This window comes from Scyliorhinus torazame, chromosome 11 (genome assembly GCF_047496885.1).
Source record: "Scyliorhinus torazame isolate Kashiwa2021f chromosome 11, sScyTor2.1, whole genome shotgun sequence".
Taxonomy (NCBI): Eukaryota; Metazoa; Chordata; class Chondrichthyes; order Carcharhiniformes; family Scyliorhinidae; genus Scyliorhinus; species Scyliorhinus torazame.
In genome coordinates, this window is record NC_092717.1 from 101,012,494 (window position 1) to 101,025,219 (window position 12,726).

At 41.6% G+C, this 12,726-nt stretch overlaps 1 protein-coding gene across 3 annotated transcripts in view; it reads left to right on the plus strand.

The window, feature by feature from the left end:
• The window catches only part of LOC140385412 (junctophilin-1-like), a 185,884-nt gene extending 176,152 nt beyond the window's left edge, over nt 1-9,732 (plus strand). The window contains exons 4-6 of one of the 3 annotated variants that reach the window (XM_072467536.1): nt 2,436-3,082; nt 7,479-7,574; nt 7,745-9,732. In XM_072467536.1, coding sequence (XP_072323637.1) covers nt 2,436-3,082; nt 7,479-7,559 — 728 coding nt within the window. In that variant the 3' untranslated portion in view covers nt 7,560-7,574; nt 7,745-9,732. Of the gene's footprint in view, nt 1-2,435; nt 3,083-7,478; nt 7,575-7,744 lie in introns of those variants that run through there. The other 2 variants (XM_072467538.1, XM_072467540.1) reach the window with 2 other exon arrangements.
• Nucleotides 9,733-12,726: the final 2,994 nt, after the last annotated feature.

Below are 12,726 nucleotides of genomic sequence, written 5' to 3' on the forward strand. Positions count from 1 at the left end.
TTACATACAGTTTTGGGCGCCACATTTTAAGAAGTATATGAAGACGGACAGTGCAGAAGAGGTTTATGAGGATGGTTTCAAGGATGAGCAACTACAGCCATGAAGATAGATTGGAGAAGTTGTGACTCTTCCTTGTAGAAAAGAAGGCTGAAAGGAGATTTGAAAGAAGTATTCAAAATCTGAGGGACCCCAACAGAGAAGACAGGGGAGGAAATGTTCCCACTTGTGAAAAGAGGGATAAAATTGACAAGACGGGGGTCACATGATGTGAGCACAGAGCGGCTGCATTTCACGAACTCTGGCGCTGATCATCTTTTAGTTCTTTTTATTCTGATGCACATTCCATAGTTGTTTGTTTCTGGTGTATATGTCTTGTGCTATATCCCTGGAAGATCCTGGTTAGATTTAGGCATTGAGGAGCCGAGTTAAGTCAAAAAACCTTTCTGTCACTGTATCGGATCAGTGCTGTGCCTGGGGTAGGGAGATACAGGGGTCTCCTTGCTCCTGGTACAACACAGCAATGTCCAGATGAACACTACTGTGCTTCTGGACTCATGTTGCTACCGCAACAAAGGTCAGAAGTTTGACTGGGGATGGAGGCCGAGGCGTGAGGGGTGTGTGGCCTAATGAGGACGAGGAGCGGCAATGTGGAAAGTTGAAGATGATTAATGGAAGGCAGAGACACAAGACCGAGAGAGGGGAGGGGGGAGCTGGACCCAGACAAGGCTGCATGAAGAGCTCCAAAATAAGGGGGTCAAAGAGATAACACATATTTGCTGGAAGGAGATTATTCTAAGTATTAAGCCATTTGATTTGAACAAGTAATACTCTAAAGTAGCAGAGTTAGGAATTTCAGGCTGTGCATTAAGAATTCTTCCAATGGACTGATTTTTAGGCCATTTTGATTCTCTATTTGATTCTATTTATTCCCTTCATTTTAACTCCACAAGCCGGAGCCATTTTTCTTTTCATCACCTGGAGAGTGTTGACAACTATGCGGCTCTATGTTTTAAATCTTTGTGGAACTACATTTGACAACTGTATTGTTTCTTTAGCCTTGTTAATCCTTACATGCTGCATTTTTTCCTCCTTTTAGCTTAATTTGCTTCTTTCCGCTATTCTAAAGGTTTAATCTTCTCTTGATTCTTGTATTTCTTTGGGCGGAATCCTCTCTTGTTGTGACAACGTCTCAAGTCAGCTGGGAAAAGTAATGTTTGGCCGGCTTTTTCCACCATATTTTATGACACATTGTCAAAAAGATCCTGGAAGCAGGTCCTAATGGCAGGGTGGGCCCACTAGCTCCCTCAGCCCCCGACAGATGGGGGCAGTATTAATAAAGCGTGCCCTGATCTGAAAACAATAAAAATAAAGAAAGAAACACAAATATCAAACTGAGCCCCCACTTCCCTACAGACTTGGGAGTTTCTCCCCACTCCCAGGGGAACATCAGAACCCAATCCGCCCCACCCCATATCTCCCCAATGGAAGCCGCCCAGCAGTGCAGGAGACACTACCGGGGCATGACCCCCCCGCCCCCCCTTCCCCGCCCCCACCCCGCCCAGGCTCTACTTACCTCTGCACCCCCAGCAGGGACCATTCACTAAGTTCCCGTTTGTCAGCGGGGAGGGAAATACTTAAGTGTGGGGACAGGGGAAACACAGGAATTTTATTTATATATTTGGTAATGAGGTTCCCGACCATTCATGGTGGCAACCCCTTACATTATTGGCAGGGACATTCGAGCGGGAAAATCCTGCCAGCGAGAAAGCCATTTTGGGATTTCCCCCTCGATTCTCCCCTCCCGCCACCATTCCCGCCCGCCGATAAAGGGGTGGAAAATTCCCCCCCCCACACTTTTGTGTTTTACTTCCTTCTTCACCTGTCATTGTCTTCTGTTATTTATAGAATTCATTTGACTTTTTGTCTTACTTTTGAGTATTTATCTAAATGTACAAAAGCTTGCTAAAGTGACATTAGCAGTTACTCACCTGGAGATTAGTGACATCTATGCGGCTCTATATTTAAAACAAACTGCAAAATACTTCAAATGTCTCAGTTTTCAAAAAGGTCTGCCATGCAATGCGTGTGTTAGGTGACTCCTTTATAGCAAAATCTTGCTGACAACTCACTAGCAAGTCACTGCTTAAGATTATTACACTTGAATTTAGAAGGGCCCCTTGCCTCCCATCTTTTTCTAAACTTTTAGCATAATCTTCCAAATTCCACAAATGTAATTTTTGACAATTATCCATTTCATGAAAGCAATTCGTTTGAACAGACATTTTTCACATCTGTAAATGACTGGCATTAAACCGAAGTGTGGTCCTTGTTATTTAATTGTGTTGTAATGCATTTGTTTCCTTCGTCAACACGTCTCCTCTCACTATTAGCTTTTTCCTAATTGTTGTTTCACAAATATTTTTCTCTTTTTCTAGGACTAGATTACATTAAACAGAGAATGCAGGAGGCAATGGGATACACAGAGAAGAAAGAAGAACCTCCCCCTCCAAAAGAAAAGAAACCATCTTCAGCGAATAACAGTCCTCACTTCTACAGGAAAGGTACAACTCCACCACATACACCTGGACACAGTCCTGGTCCTACACCTCCTCCTTCACCACCAATATACCAGAAAACTCCAAACACAAGCTGGAATAAAGACTCTTCCAGCAGCGTTAACAAGGATGTATCAGGAGCGGCAGGGAATAGATCATCATCAAAAAGTATTGCCAAGATGAGTGCAAAGCAAGGGAATGAGTGGAAACAGCCAAAGTCAGCAGTTTCCATGCCCACAACTGCTGGCAATGGACAGTTACATAGTGCATACCACAGTTACTTTGTGCGCACAGATGTAAAGCTGCCACCTGAAGAACCAGATGAACAGGCTAATCCTTCACCCATGGCACTCGGAAGGTTACCACCACCGCCAAAGCCGATGCCCACAAAGTCACCTGTCAAGGAATCTAAATCTGAGCCAAAATTGAAGAAACAGTTGTCTACTGTTGTACCTGAACCAAAGAAACTATCAAAATCCCGATCACGTGATGTTAGTGTGGAAGAAACAGAAGAAATTGTGGAGTCGGTATGTATCCATCACTTGTTGCTGCAGTTTTCCATAGCACCCTGAAAAGTACCACTGATGGAAAAATAGAAAGGTTATTCAGATTAATCCTACACCACATTCTATTACCTGACATAATCAGAGCAAATCAGATGTCACCAGCCAGTTTTGTTCAAATCTGTGAAATCATCCAGCTGCTTCACCTGAGAAAAGAGACATTGAAACCGTGTAGGCTTTTAAAATATTTCAGGAGTATAAAACGAGCAAAGATTAACTAATCAGAGCTGAAAAAAAGCCAAATTATTATTTTGACAAAATCAGATTGCCAAAATAGGGGAACCTATTTCGTGTTTTGTGTTGTATAACAGTGTACACATCTTCAAATATACATATTTAGAAGTTATTCTCTAAAACAATAGAAAGTGTTTAAATAAATGATCAATATACCTAGAAAATAAATTTACAGCATACCCAATTCTAAAATTGCCACTTGTTATCCCTTGACGCCTTGAGTATGTAACAAGCAAGGTAGATAATGAGGAACCAGTAGATGTATTTTGATTTCCAAAAGGAATTCAACAAGGTTCCACATAAACGGTTACTACACAAGAGAAGAACTCATGGTATTGGAGTGATATATTCGCATGGATCGAGCATGGTTAACTAATAGGCAATGTAAGTCAGGGTAAATGGGTCATTTTCAGGTTGGCAAACAATTAGTGGATTGCCACAGGGATTAGTGCTGGGGCCTCAACTATCCATGATCTGTATTAATGACTTGAATGAAGGACCCACTGTATTGTCGCCGATTTGCTAATGATACGAAAATAGATAGGAAAACAAGTTGTGTGGAGGGTACGAAGAGTCTCCAAAGGGAATTAGACAGGGTGAGTGAGCAACACTTTTGTCGATGGAGTATAATGTGGAAAAATGTGAAGTTGTCCACTTTGGCAGGAAGAATAGAAGAACAGAATATTATTTTAATTGAAAGAAATTGCTGAATGCTGCGATATAGAGGGATCGGGCTGTTCTTATACATTAATCACAAAAAGTTAGCTTGCAGGCAATTGGAAAAGTATTCAAAAAGCAAAAGCCGATTCTGCTGCTTGTTGGACTATTTGCATTGGAAAGAAGGTGAAGATGGAACAAGATACATTTCTCAAACTGGTGACAATTTGATCAAAATGTTTTTTTTAATTCGTTCCATTCAGAATGAGAAACCACTGCATATTTAGCATCGAGCCAAATGTTTTGATTTCCTCAAAGTAATTAAGTGAATGAGATTTTTATTAATCTTTTGACCGCCTTTTGATTCCCAAAACCAAAATGTTTGTTGGTTTTCTAGTTCTCCATCTGTTTTGCTTTGTAATCCTGTCCCATATTTTGATTTTGTAGGTGAAAAATGATTTCAGAAAGCCAATTTGAAAATCAGAAACCTGTTCATTTTGAAGAAGTAGCTCTGCCACCACCAGGTCCTGCACCCCCCACTTCGAGATGCAAGGGTTGATTTTAATTCCTGGCTTGGGAGTCTTCTCAGATATCAAGCAGATTATAACTGATTTTAATGCTCTCTATTTCCAAACATAAAAGGTTAAAAACATTTTTTTAAAGGTCCTTCTTGAAGGCCATTTTATATTCTATTTGAAACCACCTCTGCAAACGATTTATTGCTAGCCGCAGAAATTCTTTGAGTTCCAGAAGTGCTAATGCTCTCAAAATTCTGATTCTAACACAGAAACTAATAACTGAGTCTAGCATAAAAATAGCAAAGAAGTAGAAGTGGCAACTTTTAAATTTGAACCCAAGCAGATCAATTGTACTGCTAATTGTTTCTCACTGTTTAAAAACTTTTATTTTTATCCCTCCCAGATCCTTCTTTTTTACCATCAGGCTACCTACTTCCCTGACAGGTGCTCTACTCAGCCAATTTCCTACCCCAATGCTTCAGTACTCCTTGATTTTTCTACTCTCAATCTTCCATTCTAGGCTTGACTCGCTCTTAGATAAGCCTAGACTTTAGTGCCTTTTTTGGCATCCATCAAAGGGCTCATTGAGACATTTTGCTCTGGTTCATTACGAGTAACGAGTCCAGTTGCACCATGGTATTCTCTCAGCAAACCTACCTCCCAGCCCGTCCACTGAGTACTTGCCAATTCCTTTCCCATTCAACTCCCCCTCCCCCCCCTGATCCTGTCGACTCTGCTCGAGCATCCATTCACACTTGTGAACAAGCCCCTTGCCATCCATGAACTTGTATGGGATCATTGTATCTACATTGTGGCTTTGCCTTATCGGAAACCAAGCTGAGGGATGAGGATACCCCTCCGCATTCCCCTCCACCTCCCTCATCTCCCAGCCCCGAGCGACATCCTCCACCACCTTGGCCTGATCCCAAGCCCCTCTGGCACTTTTTGCTCCTTTGAGGATCTCGCTTTATTTCACCTGTCTCAAATTTCATTTAAAATCATTCTCAGCCACCCAGCTAAGTACAATTAAAACATTTCCTACCTAGAAGCAGAATATTTTTGTATTTCATCACAAGAAATTGCAGGAATTTGCTGTCTGTTTTTGTGAACAACATTCTATATCACTGATTTAATATTCTGAGGGAACGTTCTTTATGAATACTTAACAGTCTCCATAAATTATCATCCAAATATTGAAAGTACTCCAGAATGTTATGGCCTCCCAGGCTGCAATATTCCTCCTCCCATTATAACTCATGAACTGTTGAATTATCTCCATCATTGGGGCAGCACGGTAGCACAAGTGATTAGCACTGTAGCTTCACAGCGCCAGGATCCCAGGATCGATTCCCTGCTGGGACATTGTCTGTGCAGAGTCAGCACGTTCTCCCCGTGTCTGTGTGGGTTTCCTCCGGGTGCTCCGGTTTCCTCCCACAGTCCAAAGACCTGCAAGTTAGGTGGATTGGCCATGATAAATTGCCCTTAGTGACCAAAAAAAGGTTAGGAGGGGTTATTGGGTTACGGGGATAGGGTGGAAGTGAGAGCATAAGTGGGTCGATGCAGACTTTGATGGACCAAATGGTCTCCTTCTGCACTGTATGTTCTATGTTCTACGTTCTTATGTTCTAATAATATCCTTCAATCAACCAGTCCTATTCCAACCATACAAGTGTCTAGTTCCTTTTTGGAGTGATCCCTTGACTCTGCCTCAGCAGTTGTTGCTGAGTATCCATCCATTCTATAAACAATGGAGGAAGGTTAAACATTCCTGCATTTTAAAATCAAGTTTTTTTTTAAAAGTCACACATGAATTAAGGAGGCAACAAGAAAACCAATTACTTTCATTGAAAATATACTATCCATTAGGTTTAGATGATGTTCATCTAATTAGCTGCATAAGTCATTCCACGGTCCAGTGTAAACCCTTTCATAGAATCATAGAATTTACAGTGCAGAAGGAGGCCATTTGGCCCATCGAGTGCACCGGCCCTTGGAAAGAGCACTCTACTTAAGCCCACACTTCCATCCTATCCCTGTAACCCAGCAACCCCACCTAACATTTTTGGACACTAAGGACAATTTATCATCGCCAATCCACCTAACCTGCACATCTTTGGACTGTGGGAGGAAACCGGAGCACCCAGAGGAAACCCACGCACACACGGGGAGAATGTGCAGACTCCGCAGAGACAGTGACCCAAGCCGGGAATCGAACCTGGGACCCTGGAGTTGTGAAGCAACTGTGCTAACCACTATGCTACCGTGCTGCCCGTCTAACTCTTTTCACTCTAACTCTTTTCGCCACCCCACTGTCTTCAAAGGGTTACAAGACCAATTTAATCGCAGGTGTATCAAACACCATTATTCGCTGTTGGTTCAGATCAACTTTTTAAAATATATTTTTTTACTATATAATAATAATATTTTTTATTGTCACAAGTAGGCTTACATTAACACTGCAATGAAGTTACTGTGAAAAGCCCCTAGTCGCCACATTCCGGCGTCTGTTTTGGTACACAGAGAGAGAATTCAGAATGTCCAATTCACCTAACAGCACAGCACGTCTTTCGGGACTTGTGGGAGGAAACTCGAGCACCCAGAGGAAACCCAACAGACAGAGGGAGAACATGCAGACTCCGCAGAGTTCATTTTCAGTTTTAGTCAGAATGCCTCTGCCATCATATGACTGATGTTGAATTGCATTTTATTAATAGGATCTTGCATATTCTGATGTATTATTAAAGAGTCATGTAAAGTTTATATTAAAGGTAATTAGAGCACCTTGAATAGCTGTCAACATAACAGGCAGGATTTAGGAATAATTCATTCTATTGGGTAATTCAATGTTTGAGAAGACGCCCTTTTGAAAGAAAATGGGTGAATAAAGCATTTCTTTAAAATTGTGCTGCTAAAGTCACATTAATAACGATACCTTTTTAAAAACATTACAGAGTCCAAATACCATCTTGGTTATCCTGGTAATGCTGTTGAATATTGGTTTAGCTATTCTTTTTGTCCATTTCCTGACTTGACAAGAATTTGCCAAGGTAAGAATTTAATTTTCTTTGTCGAAGATTGTATTATACAATTTCTAGCTACTATTTATCCTCTAATCGCAGGCAATAGTAAACTGTTAATTTTTTCATGTCTAACTTTAGCTATGCCTGAATGTGATTCAACATAGTTATTTAATAATCTAACTGTTTTGACCCTTCAGTGAAGTCATGAAAACTAAGGGTGTTTGCCCAGAGTTCTCTACAGTTGTGCCATCAGCCTTATTATTGACACCAGACATGCTGAGACACAGGGAAAGAGTCTTGGAATTGGTGTGGGACTCAGGAAAGATGAGACATGGAAATTAAGTCAGGGGCTGTGTGTGCCCCGGTGATGATTTGTGGCTCTGGATCCTCTGAAAACTGAAGCAAGTGGCCATGTTGTTGGAAAAATCTGCTGAACCAGCCTAACCACTGAAGTGCATGGCTGCTCCATCTGCTCTAGTGGAGTGTGACTTAACTGGAAATGTACAGACTGCACTTTTGTTGATGGACGTTAACAGCTGCCTTACTTTTTTACTGTCTTGAAGTTTAGCTGGGAGAAGGGAGCGGCTGCCAGAGGAATGTGGTTGGAGGATTCTGTGCTGTGGATGCAATTTCCAGTAGTCTCTCCTATCACGTTAGAAGTACATTAGCAGCATCACTCAACCAGTCTTATTCCATTACCGGCTGCTCCTAACATCTTGTACAATGTTCTGGGAGATTATTTTGAAAATGTTGACACACTTTTTGCATGAAAATTATACATTTTCTGTCACTGATTACATTTTTTTTTTGTCTAATGTTTAGAACATTTATTTAGATCAATCTGAGTTCATTTCCTTTGCTTTCAGTGACCGAATTAGGAGCCTTCATTCAATTTTTATGATTACTGAAGTGCTGTGACCTGTAACCCAAATTATCATATATGTCAACATTGAGAAACCATCAGTTAAGGAAGGAGTTTTTATGCATGTAGATTTTTTTTCAAGTAAAGTAAATTTTATTGTGTTGAATACATTCAGGTACAGCATTGTAATTTGAATGTTAACAAAACTGATGCCTTTATAAGTCTTCAGCAATTATAATGTTTACCTCAAACATATTGATATGAGTTTTTTTTTGGAATGCTGGCTGAATCTTTGTGTCTTAATCATTTTAAGTGACACTAATTAATGTAGTTAAAGATAATTTCTGTACCATTATCTTGTATCACTCTTCATGTTATTGTGTTAGCATGTTTATTTCAAAAGGGTTGAGTATTTGGTGTGGTTCATTTTAGACTGAAGCACTAGATTTATTTTAATCTCAAAAATGCAAGGGCTGGATAACTTAAAATAAATTATATATATGTGTTGAAGACAGATTCGTATTCCACAAGTACTGAATTTAAATTAAACTGTATGTTAGTTTGCATGGTTTTATTGCAAAATGATGTCCAAATTCAATTAGCCACAAGAAGGTGGCGCTGTTTGTGGAGTGTTTAGATGCTGTTTAAATTATTATCTGAAATCAACCTGATTTCAGATAGTAATAGGTGGTGTTTTTTGCAGAGGTCTTTTCAGAACCTTTTGTCAAGTCAGTGTGAATTAAAAGATGAAAATTGAAAAAGACCGAAAAAGAGGATGAAAGACAAATTGTTGCCAATGTACCGCAAATCTGACCATGCTTTAAATGGAAATTTAACTCACTCAATATGTCTTTGGGTCAGTGCAAATGTAATAAAAGCTTATATAAAACTTTTTTTGTCTGGCACAAAAATCGAGTAGTTGGGAATGTTTTTTTGAAATGAAGTTCACTTTAGTAATTTAATTTAAAAAAAAAGATTTTCTTATATATTAAAATCATGAGCTTTTTTAAGAAGCATGAGCCAGAAATTGGTGGCATTTTTCTAAATGTACACAACTCTATTTTAGCATGAATCCTTTCTTTTTTTTAAATAAATGACATGCTATACACTGCTTTATATTTATCAAATGATGCTCCAAGTGGACAACACTTGACAGTTGTCAATAAATTGTTATATATTCTAACACTTTGAATGTCTTTTTTTGGTGTTTTGAGATTCAGAATTCTTTAATTCTGTTCTTTGTAAACTTATGATCCTTTATTTGTTCTGTACAGTTTTCTTGACTGTAATGGCTTGAGAATAAAACTATTATTTGTTCATACAGTCATGCTGTGTGTGCTAGTTATATGAATGTCACCTACATGTTACTCAGGTATTAGCTCCTTCATTGCTGTTGCATTTTTCAGGATCCTTTGACCAGTTTTGCGCAGAAAGACTTTGGAAAAGAAGTTACTTTTAAAGCTGTTTTTTTCAAAATATTCACATTTTTCAAGTGTAGAATGGGAACCAAAAACATTATTTCCACAGTACACCTATCCATGCCCAAGGATATCTGATGAAACATTTTTGCACGCATCCATGGCATCTAATTGAAACAAGAGTCACGTGCCCCAGTGACGGACTAATATATGTTTTAGATTCTCCCTGAGACATTGGGTTGCCCTGAATGGAGCAGATTTTGGGATCACACAGCTCAGAATTTCAGAACATCACTGGAGCCCAGCGAGAAGTGCCACCCAAAAAAAGTTTCCTTTTTCAAGTTGGCAATGAGCCAAGAGGACTGAATTCTAAGAGTACCTGTCAAGCTGCAGTAGGAGTGGATCCTGGGAGTGCCTGTCAACGATAAATAGGAGTGGATCCAGAGAGTAGCTGTTAAACGGCAGTAGGAGTAGATCCAGAGGTTAACTATCGACCTGCAGTAGGAGTGGATTCAGAGAGTAACTGTTAACCTGCAGTAGGAGTGGATCCAGAGAGTAACTGTTAACCTGCAGTAAGAGTGGATCCAGAGAGTAACTATCGACCTGCAGTAGGAGTAGATCCAGAGAGTAACTATCGGCGTGCAGTAGGAGTGGACCCAGAGATAAACTGTTAACCTGCAGTAGGAGTGGATCCAGAGAGTAACTGTTAACCTTTAGTAGGAGTAGATCCAGAGAGTAACTGTTAACCTGCAGTAGGAGTGGATCCAGAGAGTAACTGTTAACCTGCAGCAGGAGTGGATCCAGAGAGTAACTGTTAACCTGCAGCAGGAGTAGATCCAGAGAGTAACTGTCAATCCGCAGTAGGAGTGGATCCAGAGAGTAACTGTCAATCCGCAGTAGGAGTGGATCTAGAGAGTAACTGTCAATCCGCAGTAGGAGTGGATCCAGAGAGTAACTGTTAACCTGCAGTAGGAGTGGATCCAGAGAGTAACTGTCAATCCGCAGTAGGAGTGGATCCAGAGAGTAACTGTTAACCTGCAGTAGGAGTGGATCCAGAGAGTAACTGTCAATCCGCAGTAGGAGTGGATCCAGAGAGTAACTGTCAATCCGCAGTAGGAGTGGATCCAGAGAGTAACTGTCAATCCGCAGTAGGAGGGGATCCAGAGAGTAACTGTCAATCCGCAGTAGGAGTGGATCCAGAGAGTAACTGTCAATCCGCAGTAGGAGTGGATCCAGAGAGTAACTGTTAACCTGCAGCAGGAGTGGATCCAGAGAGTAACTGTTAACCTGCAGTAGGAGTGGATCCAGAGAGTAACTGTTAACCTGCAGTAGGAGTGGATCCAGAGAGTAACTGTCAATCGCAGTAGGAGTGGATCCAGAGAGTAACTGTCAATCGCAGTAGGAGTGGATCCAGAGAGTAACTGTCAATCCGCAGTAGGAGGGGATCCAGAGAGTAACTGTTAACCCGCAGTAGGAGTGGATCCAGAGAGTAACTGTTAACCTGCAGTAGGAGTGGATCCAGAGAGTAACTGTCAATCCGCAGTAGGAGGGGATCCAGAGAGTAACTGTCAGTCCGCAGTAGGAGTGGATCCAGAGAGTAACTGTCAATCTGCAGTAGGAGGGGATCCAGAGAGTAACTGTTAACCTGCAGTTGGAGTGGATCCAGAGAGTAACTGTCAATCCGCAGTAGGAGTGGATCCAGAGAGTAACTGTCAATCCGCAGTCGGAGTGGATCCAGAGAGTAACTGTTAACCTGCCGTAGGAGTGGATCCAGAGAGTAACTGTAACCTGCAGTCGCAGTGGATCCAGAGAGTAACTGTCAATCCGCAGTAGGAGTGGATCCAGAGAGTAACTGTCAATCCGCAGTCGGAGTGGATCCAGAGAGTAACTGTCAATCTGCAGTAGGAGTGGATCCAGAGAGTAACTTAACCTGCAGTAGGAGTGGATCCAGAGAGTAACTGTCAATCCGCAGTAGGAGTGGATCCAGAGAGTAACTGTCAATCCGCAGTCGGAGTGGATCCAGAGAGTAACTGTCAATCCGCAGTAGGAGTGGATCCAGAGAGTAACTGTTAACCTGCAGTAGGAGTGGATCCAGAGAGTAACTGTCAATCCGCAGTAGGAGTGGATCCAGAGAGTAACTGTCAATCCGCAGTAGGAGTGGATCCAGAGAGTAACTGCCAATCCGCAGTAGGAGTGGATCCAGAGAGTAACTGTCAATCCGCAGTAGGAGTGGATCCAGAGAGTAACTCTCAATCCGCAGTAGGAGTGGATCCAGAGAGTAACTGTCAATCCGCAGTAGGAGTGGATCCAGAGAGTAACTGTTAACCTGCAGTAGGAGTGGATCCAGAGAGTAACTGTTAACCTGCAGTAGGAGTGGATCCAGAGAGTAACTGTCAATCGGCAGTAGGAGTGGATCCAGAGAGTAACTGTCAATCCGCAGTAGGAGTGGATCCAGAGAGTAACTGTCAATCCGCAGTCGGAGTGGATCCAGAGAGTAACTGTCAATCCGCAGTAGGAGTGGATCCAGAGAGTAACTGTCAATCCGCAGTAGGAGTGGATCCAGAGAGTAACTGTTAACCTGCAGTAGGAGTGGATCCAGAGAGTAACTGTTAACCTTTAGTAGGAGTGGATCCAGAGAGTAACTGTTAACCTGCAGTAGGAGTGGATCCAGAGAGTAACTGTTAACCTTTAGTAGGAGTGGATCCAGAGAGTAACTGTTAACCTTTAGTAGGAGTGGATCCAGAGAGTAACTTAACCTGCAGCAGGAGCGGATCCAGAGAGTAACTGTTAACCTTTAGTAGGAGTAGATCCAGAGAGTAACTGTCAATCCGCAGTGGGAGTGGATCCAGAGTGTAACTGTTAACCTGCAGTAGGAGTGGATCCAGAGAGTAACTGTCAA